The following is an 18,169-nucleotide window of genomic DNA, read 5'->3' as shown; positions in this document are numbered from 1 at the left end:
AGAGTGCCTGGTTGAAAATGAATGTTCTAAGTAAATTCCTGGAGCTCCTGTGAGAAGAGGTGCTTCTGTCATGAAATCTCTTAATTCCAAACTTTTCTGATTCCATTTTAAATGATGAAACCTCACAACGTAATTTCATTTCATAGGCTATTCAAATTTTTCTTTCAGAGCACGTTAACAGCTGGTATATCTAACTGATATGTGTACATAACAGGGATGAGCCTAAGAATATTATACACGTGAATACACATACTCCATAGCTAATATGACACACACATGAACTAAAAGGGGGTTGCTTCAAGTGTCCCGTACTAAGAATGAATAGAGAATACTGTACAATGTTCAATCGTATTTTTACCTTTCCAAAAGTTCAGTTCCCTTTTTACTGTGACTGTCTTGGATCATTGTCCTCACAATCGATAGAAATGAAGAGGTAGATTGTTAGCTCATGACAGCCATGCCTCATTGAGACACAGAAGAGAGAAGATAAATAATAATACATCAATATCTCATACTGAGGAACATCTTAGACAGTGGGAGCCAGCAATGGGGCCAACATGCTATGCACTCTAATTATTTGAGGCTCTGAACATGTAGTTCTGAGGAGGTTTGTCATTTTTCTTTTTACGTTTTTGAAATCCACCCATATGTGAATTCCACTCTAGCCCCAGTGTTCTCTGTTATAAAGGAAAAGCAGCTGTTTCTACAGTATGATGGGTAACTTGTAGTCAAATCATTTCTTTCTCACATCAGTCCTTGATGGATGATATATGGGTGTCTGTTATCACATTACCCAAGGGTGTCTGAGCAAATGTATATATATAGAAATGGCCATATTAAGCTATGCTTCATGTATATGAATAACTTTTAGATAACACATTTCATATTTAAAATTGAAAATAAAAAACCCAACTCTTTGTTTCTTTTTCTCAACTTTTTTTGAAACAATTCATGTATCTCTTGGCCCCTAGGACCAGTACTAAATAAAGACCACAAATAATAGCCTGTGTTTTGGTGTTCATGTGCATTTACCATAGAGATAATCTCATCATCTATCACATTTTACAAGTGGAAAATATACCATAAGGATGGGGCACTTCTATTTATGCAATTATATTATTTTTTTTTAATTCCACAGTCAGGGCATGTTACCTGATAGTCTGAGGGGGTTTTATGGACAGATTATTTTCCTGAGTTTTACCTTTAGAGTGTAAAATGAATAAAGAAGTATTTACTATATACCTGGAAATATATGCCCAATTGTAAAATTCAGCTATGGTTTATAATTCTCCCTCCTACCATTAAAAACATATAGACATACAAAAAACAAAAACAAAATGCCACGCAAAGTCTCATGTTATCTATAGGACCAAAGCAGTGGTGAACAGAATTTTCACTTTAAATGGAATCAGGAAAAATAGAAATGTACCTTAATATTGAATGTCACTTCTTTCAGATACTGGGATTCCAGATATTGAAATAGAAAACAGTGGAAATCCTCATGATAGTACTTCTATGCAAGGTACAGTAAACAGTGTACTTCTTTCTGTAACTGCTTAATATGTGACCCCTGGGGGTGGGAAGGGGATAAGCTCCTATGTTGATACTTTTCATATAAGGAAAATAAATAAATAAGTTTAACTTTCTTACTTCATGATAGAGGAAAAAGTTTGCAGTGTTTATTGAGACTATGTATTTAGAGACTAATAATTTTACATACACAATGTGAGCAAATTTCTTGTATGTTTATCCATTAAAAGGATGTACATTTATATGTTAGGCATATTCTAAAAATGCAAAATGTGAATATAATTTACCTTTCAGAAGTATAAAATAATATGCTTTTTAAATCTTACTACTTTACTGTTTGTAAATGACACAGGTAGAATAATCGTAACCTATCAATATTTGCAAAGTATTCTAGGCAACATTTTTATCAATATTTAAGTCCTGATGCTAATTTTAGATACTTTTTGAAACCAACTAAATATGAAAATAAGAGCAGGACTTGTAATACATAATTTACAGGATTCCCACAACTGTTTCGATCCTTTATAATATTTTTAAAAGTATTTAGTAGTAAGAAAATAGGGGAAAAAATCAATATAGTCTCATTGGAGCGCAAAGACAGCTAAAAATAAAAATTGACCACTGGAGATTTTCAGTGTCTTTCTCATGCAGTTTTCTAGCCCTCTGTATGCAGATTACATTTATTTTCACATTCATGTCTCACTCTAATAAAAAAGAAAAGGATCTCCATGAGAAAACGATTTCCTAACTTTCAAAAAAGAAGACAACCATAGAAAGGTTGCCTGCTGGATGTTTAACTAATCAGTGCCTTTTCACGGTGTAATGACAGATATCTATGAAGGCAACAGAACTGGATGTGACCAAAAGATCCATGTGGGTTCATCTGTGGGTCACCATTTTGTACGGCAACTTCAGAAAATTTAGAAATCTTGACTCAGGTAGTTTTGCACATCATCTTTGCAAAACCAGGAGTGTTAGAGATCATGGATCTTCTGGTAATGCCTGATTCTGCTGCAGCTGGATAGAACTAATTAATGCATTAACTTTTGTGAAAGCATGCATGTTTAGCTCACTCAATAAAGCTTTTGCTGTTTCTTATCCCTCTTTTGCTTACCTGCTTTCTTCCCTCAACTTAAAGGCTCTGTTTGTGTGAGCAAAGCCAATTTGGATGGGACTCAGTGTTTATCCAATCAGTACACCACAGTGAAACATATAAATAAAGCCCCACTAGTTGTGGTTGCCACCATAGAGCTAAGGTAGGGTTGAACAAGTCTGAAGCATTTGATCCCTTCTGAATCTGTGACACACACATATAGACCCAGTCTTTAAGGAGCATTGAGCTTGATTGAACCTTTCTTTGTGGGATGTAAGGGCAGCTTTGTAACTGTAAGAGGTAAACCATCACTGGGTTGTATCTTTTTTTTCCTTTAATTATCCTTCATTATCCTTTAATCCTATACTCCCAATTTATTGCTGTTTGTTATATATATATATATATATATATATATATATATATATATATATAATTCTTTTAGTTCACAGTAGTAACATCTTTCTACTAACTTTCTAACTCTGAGATAAATATAAATTTTTGAACTGTCCTAAAGTTGTTGCTTCATTTCCATGCAACAAACAACAGATAACTTATCCATGGAAAGTCAGTTAGGTGATATAAGGAAAAGCTAGATTCACTATTTGGCTCAGTTTTTTATTTTAATGGAGTCTCCAAAGAATGGCTTTTGCATATTAATTTGTGATTAGGAGAGGACACATTTAATATTTGTTTTCAGTGAGCATACTATTAATAAGCTTTCCTAGTTTTTACTGGGTAAACAGGAGAGAATTAGCTCTACCTTTAAAAGGATTGAGATGGAACATATTTTAAAGCAAGGGGATTAACTTTTATATATATTTTTTCAAATTACAAATCAAATTGTCTAGAATTTGTGGTTAATATTCTCAATATATGGTAAAGTATGGTGGGTTAATAATTCTTACTAACTGTCTGTCTTTTAGGTTATGTTAAATAGTATTCTTGATAAAAGTGGTAAAAATGAAAAAGTACACATTCCCACATCTCTTAGAACAGCATTTAAGCATGGTAAATGATAAAGTTCCTATCATCAATTTATGAAAAACTAGGGTAAATTCCTTTTATTAATATGAGAGTAGAGTCACAATTTAATATCTAAAAGAAATTATTTTATGAGCAAAACCAATTTATTCTATTCCAGGGGAATAGGTGCCAGAAAATATTATCAGAGTTAAATATAATTCATCAAATCAATCAATTCAAATAATTACCAAAAAAAATCTCAATAATATTACTTTTTTGTTTAAGATGTTCAGAATTGAAAGATTACTTTTATATGTACCTATGAACTAAAGAAAATGTATTATGCTTGGAAAACAAAATGCAAGCTTAACCATTATTTTTCCATTCTGCCTAATAATTTTGCTCTTGTGTGTTATCGTTCCTTTCTTTTGTGACATATTTTGATACTGTTTTCATCTTTTTCACTTCCCTCAATTACCCATTTTTTAACTTGGAAGATTATTTCCCAGCATTGTTTGTGAGGTTCAATTCATGCATGCCAATCCAATGTCATTTCCACAACTCATCTTCATCACAACAAACAATTCCAGCATCAGTGAAGTCTTTTCCTATTGTCAATAGCTCTGCTGGATAGAAATCTATTATTCCCTTAGTGCTTTTTCTCTGAAATTCAGTTAGTCGTTTTGTGACATTTCCTTAAGAGGACTTGGAAGAATGTTGCTTGGCCATCATTAGAAGTAATAAAGTCATATATAGGAGCCTTCGCTGAAGGTCCAGTGGTTAAGACTCCGTGTTTCCAATGCAACAGGTGCAGGTTTGATCCCTGGTCAGGGAACAAAGATCCCACATGCCACGTGGTGCAGCCAAATAAGTAAATAAATAGTAAAATAACTAAAAAAAAAAACTCATATATAGTTTTATGATAATTTCCACAAACTGCCCATGTACTAGGATTCTTATATGTATTCTAAATCTCTTCAGCTTAGTTATTTTATGTCTTTTATGCTTTGAATGTTTGACAGACAAGGTATCATGCATAGATCACTTTCTGATAAAAGGGTTTCTGTATCCCTTATATTTTAGCAGTCTATGATAGCAACTCCTCCTGTATATTTTAAGGTGATTAAAAAATGAATACACACCCACTCTGATAGCGGTGTCCACTATTGCTGGCAGTGAAGGATATACACTAATATCCTCCCACACAGATTCCCATAACTCAGTTAGGGGCCCACAAGACAGAACATCAACCATCTTATCAACCAATCTCCGTTTCACATAAAATAAACATACCAGGTGTCATTAAGTGTACCTTCAGATCAATGATTTTTGCAAATGACATTCAAGTACCATTTGCGTAGTGCATTTTTGCTGATAAAAACAAATTAAATTAGCACAACAACAAGTGAGCTGATAAAAACTAAAACCAAACAGCAGTACCATTAGCTAACAAAGTAATATTTTCTCTTTACTGCATTCTGCCATTTAGTTATTATCCTATTGGAAATCTAATTATAATCCTTTTACTCCCTAGTCAAACTTCACAGTTTTTGCAAGCTTAGCACTGACAAGTGATTTCATTACCTTTGATTGCCCATGCCCGGATTGACTTAACTTCACTTGGAGACCTAAAAGCGCTCTCAGTTTCTCAGATTCCCTGTTTGCACATTACAGCAACAGCTCCTTTAATTAATTAGCATGAACAGCAGCAGCATGAACTGCTGAACAGAAAATAACATCATTTTATGATCACAGGGAGACTTCTCCTTTTGCATGTTTATACCTTAGTTAACTTTTTATGACTATATTTCATTGTTAGGGGCTACTGGTACAGTGCATGTTTCTTTAGTTTTCGAAAATTGATATCATCATCTTAATAATAATAATAGACAAAACAAATCCAGAATATGAAACTTCTATATTTTAGAAAACAGATAACAGCCTTCATGAACTGACTTTCTAGTAACAAAATAAAATAATTTTTTAAAAAGTTCAGAGGAAATATCATCATAAAGTACAAGGGCACACAATGACGCATTATTCCCATTTCTGCCACTGCATTTGTTTGGGAAGAAAACAAAACAATACAAAAACACTAGGAGCTGCTTTTGCAAAAGGAATGTCAATATCTTTGAATCATTTTTACATTTGTTTTTTTGCCTACATGCTTGACAATGACACAAAATGGTTTAACACTGGAATATATTTTTCATCTGATATTTTTTCAGATATATGGTGGAATCTTGAATAATTTTCCCTTCTTTTTGATACTAACACACCAGAAGTAGATAAGAAATCCAACCTACATGTCAAAGTTAAGCAAAATTAGATGTAAAAAATAAACGTATTAAACCATTTGTTCCCTCTGAATCATTTTTGTTCAGAAAAAAAATGTGGGAGCTTATTCAAAGAGTATAAACTTACCGTTCTGATATGTAAAATCCATGATCTCATCTATGCAGCATTTGGTGAAGATGCCACTGAAGAATTAAAGCAAAGTGACTAAAGTGTTATTTGACTCTAAAAACAACAGACACAATTTTAACATCTCTATGTTAATAAGAACACATATTTTACAATGTAATTTAATATACATATATTTATAGTATAGAATTTTAAATATATACTATGAAATATATATGAATATGTATATTCTTATCCATTTTTCTCAAAATCAATTTGAACAGTGTTTATCCTTCCTTGACCTTTGATACCTCATTATCTTCTCTCTTTGTTGCTCACTTGATAACTAAAACTACATTTTTCCAAAGAGCTTAAGATGCCATACCAATATTTATTGAAAACAATTACCCTTGGGCTAAGATTGCCATTGCAGGATTTGATAAAATAGCAAGGAAAGTGATGGTAGGGGCAAGTAAGGGGACTGGAAAAGAGAAATCAACATATGATTTCTTGCCATGTATGTGATATGACAAGAAAAACTAAAAGGAGAACAGATAGAATTTCTCTACAGGCTTTTCTCCTAACTTCCACCAGAGTGTGGTTTACATCTTTCTCTAGGGGTTCTATAGACTATTTCCTGCCCTACCCTCATAACCATTCATTTCCCTCCCCTTTAATGTCTTGTCTTGTGTTGAAAGATATACATAGGCACTATAATATTCCCAGTGTTAAGTAGAAAAGTTCTCTTATAAAGTAGAAATACATAGCATGCCAGCAATTATAAGGATTGTGGGAAGTGGGTCCTCTTTCCTCATAAATATGTCCTTTGAGAGAGGGAGACTTTTACTACCCAAAGAAACTTTACTGCAACTGCCATCATAGAGTGTGAAAAGGCTGTAGCGCACACCCCACAGAAAAAATCCTAGCATCTTTCTCTAAAGCAGCAACATTTTTTTTTCCTGTAAGATTCATTATATGGCCTCATTCTTTTTCCTTTCTATTCCAGGAAGTATTTGTCTCTCGTTTTCTTCATCCTCCACAGGATCTTTATTTTAACTGATTGTACCTCCCAGCCCATGTCATACCTCTTTGCTGTGAAATACCTGTCAGATTATAGCACACATTATGCTTCTATTTCTTTCTTAGGAGGATGTGACAAACATTACTTGATACTTTAGGGCCTGGTTTTCATGGAGTGGCTTGCACCACTTACCACCGCATTGTTAAAAGAATATTTGCAGTGACTAAAAGGCTGTCATGCTAATTATGATGATAACATAAAATCTCATCTACAGATCTAAGACTTACAAGTCTAGCTATATCTCACTCACATAATAGATGAAATTGTAGTTGTAGGGACAGCAAGATAGTGAGACTTGCAAGACAAAATAACAATAGGGTATTCTGCTACTAAGCATTTTAGAGTCTACAGGGGTAATTCATTAACAGGTCTTTCTGACTATAGTATAGGATGAGTTGTTTAACTCAACTTGTATAACTGTTTAGTCACTTTATGCCCCATCCTCTTTACGTATGCAATACAATTTTTTAAGCGGAAGAGTCACCCTATCCCACTTACCAACCCAGATACACCTAAGGAACATGCAAAAGGAAAGCCTTTCTTGAATTAAAAGTTTAGTTTTATTTTTCACTTTCACATCTCTGTTTTAATTAAGAAAACAGACAGCATTTTCATAGAAGGCTGTAATCATAGGCCACTGTTGTCACATCACTTAAAAATAAAATTATTATATTACTGACATGTTGATGTGAGATGGTTCTATGCCAAGATGCTTATCACTCTTGGAATGAGGAATTGATATTCTAAAATTGGAACAGTGAAAAAAGAAAGACAATACCTAATATTTGTATAACCTGGTGAGATTTTGCCATTATTTTTCTTTTTTATTTATTGGGGGGCTTAATTTTAAAAGGTAATTTATTGGGTGACTTAACTGACACTTCAGAGGATAGATTCAGGCCTGGCTGGATCCAGAAACCAAAATAATAAATCCATTCAAAATGTCTTCCTTCCCAGTTCCTCCCAGTCTCCCTTCACTTTGAAGACTTTGATTTTTTCTTTTTAGATTTGGCTAGGTTTTCTTGTTCCATTACATAAAATGTTGCAAGTCCAGGATTACTGCTAGCTCTCTCATTGGTAACATATTCCATCATAAAGAGGAACTTGTCTTTGTGCCATTCTTTTTTTTTTTTTTTTTTGCGGTACACGGGCCTCTCACTGTTGTGGCCTCTCCCATTGCGGAGCACAGGCTCCGGATGCGCAGGCTCAGCTGCCATGGCTCACGGGCCTAGCCGCTCCGCAGCATGTGGGATCTTCCCGGACCGGGGCACGAACCCGTGTCCCCTGCATCGGCAGGCGGACTCTCAACCACTGCGCCACCAGGGAAGCCCTGTCCCATTCTTAATCCACACATCCTCTAGCAGGATTATTCCTGTGTGATATTTAAGAAAGGTATAATTAACCCCTATTTTATAAGTAGGAAAATAACCCAAGAGAAGTTAATTGGCTTGCTATTGGTAGTGGGTTCTAAAACACAGGAATCTTAACTCCCTTACCCATTGTTTTCACTATCAATCCATATTGATAATATTACTATCAATCCAAATCTGTAAAAATCTCTCATAGTTAGTAAGCTAGCTAGGATATTTAGCTAGACTTTAATATTCTCCCATGCAAAACAATGCAGCAGGGCTGGGGTGGGGAAAGGCTTCTCCAGTTTGTAGTTAATTAACCAAAATAGACTAAAGCCACTATAATTTAATAATCACTTCTGCCTTAAAACTTTGCATAGATTGGGGTAATACTTACAAAAATTACACAAATGCAATCTCTCTTTTCTATTTAAAACTATGTAGAGAAGCTGAAGTAGGAGTAGAAAGAAACTTTTCTATTTGTGGCTAAACTCACATCACCCTATAGGAATGAGGCCTTAACAGATTTTCAGTTATCTAATTTTAGGCTAGGATTCTTTTCTGTAGGCCATTAGCAGAAAGTTTTATTTGTTGCTCTCAGGAACTTTTTTCTCATTTTTGATGGCCATGTAACATTCAATTTTGGAAATTAAAGTGAATTTAAAGAAAAACGTTGTTTAGAATTTTTTACAGACCTCCTTGACATTCCTTAATCTGTTAATCACAAAGTTTATGATTTACTTGTTTAATGTTTGAAGATTAACACCAGTAGTAATCCACATACTTAAGTTGGAATCTACTTTACCTCAGTTATACAAATGGTTATTTGGATAACGCTTTCACCAATTCCTCTATTAGCTTTTAAGAAAGCATCATTTTTTTAATAAACATTTCTTCTCTATTTCCCTATTCTCCCATAATTTAAGTGCTCTTATTTTCTTTAAAACAATACAAATGAATGTCATGTTGATCTTAGCATTGGTGAGTAACTATTTAAAATGAGTGAGGCCAGGGAGATCAGCTCCGTCCTTTGTGACCACCTAGAGGGGTGGGATATGGAGGCTGGGAGGGAGGGAGATGCAAGAGGGAAGAGAACTGGGGATATATGCATATGTATAACTGATTCACTTTGTTATAAAGCAGAAACTAACACACCATTGTAAAGCAATTATACTCCAATACAGATATTAAAAAAATTTAAAAATTAAATGAGTGAGGCAAAGCCTGCAACTCAAATCTTACAATCTCTTGGTAACTGCATTTCAACCTTCTATGGGAAATGTTGGATGTGTTCATTTTTAACATTGTTCAAATTAACATTTAATGTTTTTCCATTACTCTCATTTTCATTTTTCTCCATATTTTGATTCCATTTTATGATTACTTTGAATTGAGAAATTACAGTGTTTTTCTAACATTTCAGCATACAAAAGGAGTAGCTAAAAGTTATAAAAAGGAGAACATAGTTCTACTTTTAAATATTACATTAAGAATTTTACTCGCGGTCCAGTGGTTAAGACTCTGTGCTTCCACTGTAGGGGGCGCGGGTTCGATCCCTGGTCAGGTAACTAAGATCCCGCAAGCCAAATGGTGCAGCCAAAAAATAAATAAATAAAAAGCTAAAACCAGCCTAAAAAGCAAGAAAACAAACAAAAGCTAAAACTATAAAGCTTCTAGAAGAAAACTTAGAAGAGTATCTTTGCAAACTTTGATTAGGCAAAGTCTTTTTAGAAAGGACATAAAAAGCACTAACCATGAAAAATTGTTAATTGGGTTTCATAAAAGATTTTAAAATCTGTTCATCCAAAGATGTCAAGAAAATCAAAAGACAAGTCAAAGACTGGGAAGAAATATTTGCATTACATACAGCCAATGAAAGACTTGTGTTACAGCTCAATAATAAAAATAAAAAATAATTATTACATTAAAATATTTCCAATATGCATCCTGTACAAATCTCAAGTAAATTTGATCTTACAAATCCATTTTGTAACTGTACTTATGGAAGGTAGGTGATAACGACCCTAGATTTTTTTACAGCAATGACATAGCACGTAAGTAGCTTACTTCTTTTTTACCATGACATCATCTACAACAAGAAGTAGTGAAAGAATATGGCATTCTACATATGACATAAGTGCTTAGAATGACTTAGTATGGCTCCTAACATAGCATTCCATGAATACTAGTTTTTATTTATTCTCCTTTCTCTTTCTTTCTCCTCCCAGCTAGAAAGTAGAGTTCACATATTTCTAGAGCTCTTAGTGTAGCTCAAAATTTGCAGGTCTGTGTATTGAACACATGCACTTTCGTTGCTGTTTTATAACTGGTCTATAGGAAGCACAATGAAGTGGTGGGAAGAAGTCTAGTAGTCAAGGTTTCTCAGTTACTAACTGGCTAACTCAGTTAACTAACATTGAGAAGTCATTCAATTTCTCGCTCCCTTAATTTTAGTAAAATAGTAATATTTGCCTAATCCTCCTCGTCAATAAGTTAGATCCATACTCTTTGACAAGTATAAATACAGTATATTATTATTCTATGCCCTATAAAATACATATGAAGTTAACATTTGTGTTTGTATATGTAGATTTTAATAAGGGTGAAATAATTGACATATAATTGATATATAAAACCATCTCTAAAACATATGTTCTTCTGTGTACAGTTGTGGTAAATATATTTTTATATTTTATCCTCATATGAGAATAGGAAGATAGCCATATCCCTTTCTAGGGTGTTTCTTACAAGAACTAGAGAGTAAATAAAAGAGAAAAGCGTATATTAAAGAATTAATTCACAAAAACAAAGTGAGTTAAATGCAAGTGAGAGAGGTTGATACTCCATTATTATACCATTTGCAAAGAAAATCGACTTGTACTGGTCTTTTTTTATTATTATTCTTTTTTATTTTAATTTTTTTTACATCTTTATTGGAGTATAATTGCTTACAGTGGTGTGTTAGTTTCTGCTTTATGACAAAGTGAATTAGTTATACATATACATATGTTCCCATATCTCTTCCCTCTTACATCTCCCTCCCTCCCACCCTCCCTATCCCATCCCTCTAGGTGGTCACAAAGCACCGAGCTGACCTCCCTGTGCTATCGGGCTGCTTCCCACTAGCTATTTATTTTACGTTTGGTAGTGTATATATGTCCTTGCCACTCCCTCGCTTTGTCACAGCTTAACTTTCCCCCTCCCCATATCCTCAAGTCCTTTCTCTAGTGGTCTTTGTTTTGATTAAAGTATAAGTCCGAAATTTTTTAGGGCTAATAAGGCTAAGTGGTTATTATTTTCACTAAACCTCCATTTTTTTTGAATAAGTGCTACATTATAAAAATAAGCACTAGACCTTTCTGAAAAATGACTCTAAAACAATGCTTTTCTCTAGAGAAAGACAAATCAAATGCTATACTTTTATTTATCTGCCCCTATCTTGCAAAGTTCTACTTTTCCTACTCACAGATTAGAAGCACTGTATTTATATTACTGTCCTAATATCTAACTGGACCCCCAACTAACCTCAGTACTGTTGCTTATTTGATTTGAGAATGTCCCATTCTGAACATGTTTGACAATTGAAGTAAACTTCATATAAATAATTGCGTATTTAATTTGGATTGAACCTAAGACTAAAGTGGAGCATTAACCAGCATGTTTTTTTTTCTTTCTCTTACTCAGGTCAGGAAAGCATGATCTTTTAAATGTGATCTTATTTAGTGCCATATAACATAATGCCCATTTGAAAATTAGAAACATATCACTAATTAGGCAACTTCAAGAAAACAGAAAGCATAAAACTTAATACTTAGCAGGAGAAATCATTTATAAAATATTGGCATCTGTTCAAGAATAAGTTAGCTACCCACCAAAATAAAGGTTTGATAGCTCAAAGTATGCCTGTGATGAAGCCTAGTAGTTTTTAAGGAAATCCCTTTGTTTATATAAGTGAATTAGTGGTGACCCAACACTTGGAAGGAAATATGAGCTCTGGGTAGAAAATGTAATTTTTTCTAAACTTAAATTTAAGCCTTCAAAAATGTTATAGACATGTTTCTTGGTAGTTTTCAAAAAATAGTGAGAAGTTACTTTTAAATAACATCCTGTCAGGGAAGGAAATCTCACCCTGAAAGGAAATTGCAATCATTAACAAAGATTTTGATTCAGAGAAAACGGTGTGGATCTTTACTCATGTTTTAGACTGTGAAGGGGAAAAAAAAACTTTTTAAATGGCTTGCTTATTAAGCTAGTCATGCATTTCACTGCAGGTTGTAAAGCAGTAGAACATGCACAAGAGGCTCATAAGCATATTTTAGAGTTAGGAAATATCATTTACACCATTTTTATATTGTTAATATCGCACCCAGAGAATTTACTTAAGCTTCAAATTACTGTAAATCTACAGTTTTGCTCACCTTTGTATAATTTTGTTTTTAATAGAACGAGGCCCACATCAATAAATATATGATTAAGGGATATGTGTAATAAAATAATACATTTATTACACACAGATTTATTCAAATATTGAACATATATAGCACAGCAAAATACTATAAAGCCAATTTGTGGTTTTTAGTGAAGTTCATTAAGTAGATTTTGGATTTTCTTTGTTGGAATGAAATTTTGACCGGTTTTATTGTTTTTTCTGTGCAGCCTGAACACTGATGCCGGAACTCCAACTGATCATAGGCACGAATAGGGTGCTGTAGCAGTTACCTGCTTATCTAGTGCTGTAATTCTTTAAAATTCATACTCAAATTCTTAAAATATGGAACCATCTATTACTATTTGTTCATTCCTGTTAATTAGAACCTGGCACGTACAGGAAAAATGTGTTAGAGAATGGGCTTCACAAGTGTTTAGGGGATAATCATAATGATGATTGAACTTGATACTTTACACTTCTATAACCCCTTTCTTCCATGGAGTTCATAGTGCTTCATAAACATTATTACATTAAACCAGAGAGCATCCTAGGGGGTAAGTAGGTGGAAGAATTTTTAAGACATAGAAAATTCTATTTCTAAATGCTGTGACAGAAATTAAAATGCAGACACACCCACTTTAAGCTATGATTACTATGAAATAGCTTTATATTTGGCTGACCCGAGATTTAACAGGCATTAACGTGAGGAGGTAATTCATTTGTGCAAATGATCCATATTTGTTAGCATTGCTTTGGAGATCACCTTTCTGAAAGAAACACGTTGCTTGTACAGTTCTCTAAGGAAATATGGAGAGCTCTAGTTTGTAGGTTTTACCACACTTAGTTCTTCCTTTGATTTGTTGATGGTGGAGCAAGTCATTTAACACCTTTCTACTAGCATATTCCTTACTGTAAAGAAGGCAATGATAAAAACACATACCTAAGCAACTAAAAATACCTCTTTTATTTTTTTCTGCTCTCTTTCCATCTCCAATACTGTTTCCTCTTCATTAAGCTATCAACCAGCAAACAGACTGAAAAATCTATACACCTAAGAATAGAGAAAGGCAGATATGGTGGGTCAGTCACATCATGGATATTTTCCACTGCTCACCCTCTGGTCTAGACATGGCCACATGCCTAAGATGTTCCAGTCGTTAGAACCCAATGGGTCATTTGGCTTGAATTGCCCAGGAAATGGCCTCAAATATTTTTAACTGTTTACTTAATGGAGACCTGGCCAAAGGCTGGTGGCAAATACTTGTCATCATTATTTTCATGCCTCCTAGGAATCTAATAGAGCAGTATTCCAATGTGCTAAATGGTAGTCTAGTGATCAAAAAAATTAACTCTCCTCCTAAAGTGCCCTCTTTACACCAAGCAAAACCTAATCCATTGTGTTATTTTTACATCTGCCCTCGAACTAAATTCTGATGTGACAGAAGTATCACTCATCCTATGCAAAAGTCCAACTGAGTTTTTATCCATTCTCCAATAATCAGTTCCCTGTGGCAGTACATGCAATTTCTACTGGAATGCCCAGCTTTCCTACACATTTTAAAATATCACATTAATTCATATCAGTGTGACATTCCAGTCATTCCATGCTCTGAAGGAATTTTTTCTAAGGCTTCTGGTTCTCTCTACATACTGTAGAAGATCTATCTGTGTAGAGTAGGTATGTTGCTTTAACCTAATTCAGTGAAATAGTGCCAAATTAGAAATCAGTTATGGAGAAGGACCGAAGCAAATAAAATTTTTTTAGAACTTTATTAATATCAAATACCTGAATTGAATAACAAAGAGGTGTGACTTAAAAAATAACATCCAGAAACGTCTCATTATTTGATAGTCAAACAGGATATATTGAGCTATAGGGGAAATTGAACAGCATTTTCAAATTAATTAAGTTACTGAAAAATAAATATCTTTTTAAAAATAGATATATGTTAATTGACTTTGGTTGAACTATAAGGAATCCTCGTGCATTTTCTTCTGGCCTTTTTCTACATACCTGCCTTCTTTGTGATGCCTGATTTTAGTTTTTTTTTTTTTTCTTAAGCTTCAGATATATACCACAAAAGGCAAGTCTCACACTTACTTGAGTTTGTAACAACCAGGTGTGGCCCTTTAAAGATAACTTATCAGCAGAGGCTTATCTCCTGTATGCAGGAGGACACACCAGACTCCTGTGCCATGGGGTATGCCCATGTCAGGCAGTGCTGTGCTAAGCGAGGGACTGTATGGGCCTTCTATTTTATTTTTAAAATGGTCACATTTGTGTGTATTGAATCCCCCTTTTACTTATCTGATATATCTTAAAGCAATAAACTCTGCCAGCTCTCCTGAAATGTCAGTGTGTGTCACTCCTTGTAAGTTCCCAAGCTCCCTAACATTCCTCTGGAGAGGCTTTGTTCATTGCTCTTCCTGATCTTTAATCTTGTTTACATCCACAATGCATATTAGATCATCTCTGTTTGGAACTCAAGTACAAAACCTTTTAAAAACATGAAACATTCAATTACTAATTAGCTGTTTCCTGTTCCTAATGAAGTGAGCATGCCAGGTTTGGATTAAAATTCAGCTACTGCTCTGCTCTGTTTATGGTTCCAGATGTTTTTGTTTTATCTAGGAGTTTACTTTGACAGCTACTACTAAATGATAAATCACTCATATTATAGGCAAAATGCATTTTGAAATTGAAATGTGGCAAACTTTGAGATTGCTCCAAGGATCAGTGTCAGTTAGCAGGTAAATATTGGCTCCTTCCATATGATCACAGTATTGGCATATGTAAAAGAGTAACAGAATCTGTGTCAACATTGTACAGCATGCTACACAAGAATCTATTTTGCTACTATCCTCTAAATTTGGAGAAAAAAGTTTAACTACTTTGAAATCTCAACTTATTGTATTCTAAGTAGAAAAACTGATTCATATTAATACTGTCTTCTGCTGGCCTAGTTTTTCTTTGGATTTTTGAACTGCTGTGGAAACACTTCCTGATAGGCCTTATAAACTGGCACATTTAATGAAGGGTGTGGGCAAATGTTTGTCTTTTTTAACAAAGACAAAAATTAAACATAACAAAAGAGGGCGATTTTTCAGAAACTGCATTTTTCTAAAGGAAGATGGTGATTGCTTTTTGCCATTTGTTACTGTGTTTATGTACCTTTTTTTTTTTACAGGATGTTACTTTTACCATTGTTTTCAAATTTGTAATGTTCTCAATTTGTATTGCATGATTTAAGTTTTAACTATATTGTATAAATTTCAATTCTGGTAAAATGAGTGTCTGCTATTTGATGTTGAAGAGCTTTCTTTTGACATTTAGGCTGTGTATACAGAGGACGAGGTAGACTGGAAAACAAGCAACTATCTGGTGAATTTTATCAGAATAAAAATCTCAGACACCACAAAGGAGTCTGAGCAATTCTCTAGGGTGACAGACTACTACACAGTTTCCCCAAATTCAAGCTTTGTTTTCTTCTTCCCTGGAAAAGTTCAGGTGAATTCCATGGGCTCTTAGGCAAAATGCCTGGTTGCCCTCTAATGAAGTCTGAACGTCCAGGTGGTCTAACATAGAACCACATTCTTTTATTCTTCTATTACCTTACCACATCTTTATTTTTGGTTCTGAGGTATTATCCAGAAAATTCCACTGACTCGCAATACCTCTGACACAGAAAAAAAAATATTTTAAAGATTTTATACATTAAAGGGGTATGTCTTCCTCCTGACAGTGCTAAGCTTTGACTAGACTGAATTAATATTTTAGATGAGGTATATCAGTCCAACAATGATAATGTATTTTCCTTTATATGTGAAGATGATATAAACATAGACTTTAAGTGTTTTTTAAGCCTGGGTGATGGATTTGTACTGATCATCCACACTTTCTTTCCTTGTTCCGCTTTTGTCACCAAAAGCCAATTTTTATGAGGTAGCTGGATAGAGACTGGGGCTATAAGCCATGGCTATGGAAAAGAGGAAAGTTGGACAAAAAGAGGTAGAATTGTTTCTGGAAATTGTTTCCAACTATAACTTTTACCCACACCATCAAATATTTTCTAACTCTAGAATGGTATGGATTCTTTTGATTACCCATATTTAAATAGATACCAGTTTCACTAAACACTGTGTTTAAAATGATATTCAGAACTTGTCTCCCTTCATGCAGTATACATGGACAGTTAACCTGGGGAGAGGAAACGAAATGTTTCATCAAAGCTGTCATCACCTTAGATCATAACCAGACATTCCTTTTTCCTTGTTTTGGTAAACCATATGGATCTCAAACATAACATTCTGTACAAAAGGAAAAGTAATGTAGATAACAATAGTCATCATAGCATATGAAGAGTCTTCTCAGTCTTTGATGTCTTCAGTGCAGTGGAAAGAAAAAAAGAAGCTGTAGCATGCAACTTGAAGGATCTTTGAAAACTGACACATTAACATATAGAAGTGTTAAGAAATTTTAAATTTTACCAATATTAAATCAAGCCTGTAACATCAGATCATTTAAGTTCGTGAAGATAGATGTTTAGTATTTTAAAGTACGTATTAGAATTATTCCTCAGAAAAACTAACTTGTTTTCTTTTTTTTAAAGGAGGTAACTATTACTATTTAGCAATGGCACAACAGTTTTATTCGTCCTGAAAGGTCTTCGCTGGCTTTACATAAATGAAGATGCTTGTGATTCCAGTTTATCTCTGAAACTATTCAACATGGAGTTAATTCAATTGTGTTTATCAGCAAAGCTTTGTTTACCGAAGCAGTTATTCAATCTATATTACATTTTTTTAAAGAAAGAACGTGTGTACATTTTAAAAGCAATGACGTAAACTCTGTTTTTGCAATTGATTGACCAATTTAAGAATATGAGCTAAATCCTAATGACTAAAGTAACTTGACCATATTTGATGCTTTTCTATGCTCACTTCAGCTTGGCTTTTTGTCTTTTAAGGGAAAAAATGTGGTAGTGTGTTAGAGACTAGAAACATATGTATGGTTTCTCTGTTCTACCATATATTAAGTTAAAGTACACCTTCTTTGTTAAAACTGTACTTGCTAAACTTCAGCAAAATAAAAACATTTTGACTTTGTCAATTGAACTGAGTGTTTATTTCCAAATTGCCAACTGTAATTATTGAAGTAGAGTCAGAGCACAAATCAAAATATAGGAACTAAGAACATGTTTGCAAAGCTTCCTCTGGTTTGATTATTTCTAAACAAATATGAACATGCATCTTATTCCATTTCACCTGTTGAAACAATTGTCTCCAATTGTTCTTATTGAATCGCACACGACATTGCC

At 33.9% G+C, this 18,169-nt stretch overlaps 1 protein-coding gene across 1 annotated transcript in view; it reads left to right on the top strand.

Annotated features, from left to right (window-relative positions):
- Positions 1-17,893, top strand: part of DACH2 (dachshund family transcription factor 2) — a 638,219-nt gene extending 620,326 nt beyond the window's left edge. The window contains exons 11-12 of the mRNA XM_060137515.1: positions 1,457-1,522; positions 17,462-17,893. Coding sequence (XP_059993498.1) covers positions 1,457-1,522; positions 17,462-17,511 — 116 coding nt within the window. The 3' untranslated portion in view covers positions 17,512-17,893. The remainder of the gene's footprint in view (positions 1-1,456; positions 1,523-17,461) is intronic.
- Positions 17,894-18,169: the final 276 nt, after the last annotated feature.

Source organism: Lagenorhynchus albirostris, chromosome X, assembly GCF_949774975.1.
Source record: "Lagenorhynchus albirostris chromosome X, mLagAlb1.1, whole genome shotgun sequence".
Classification (NCBI taxonomy): Eukaryota; Metazoa; Chordata; class Mammalia; order Artiodactyla; family Delphinidae; genus Lagenorhynchus; species Lagenorhynchus albirostris.
This window is presented reverse-complemented; position numbering and strand designations above follow the sequence as displayed.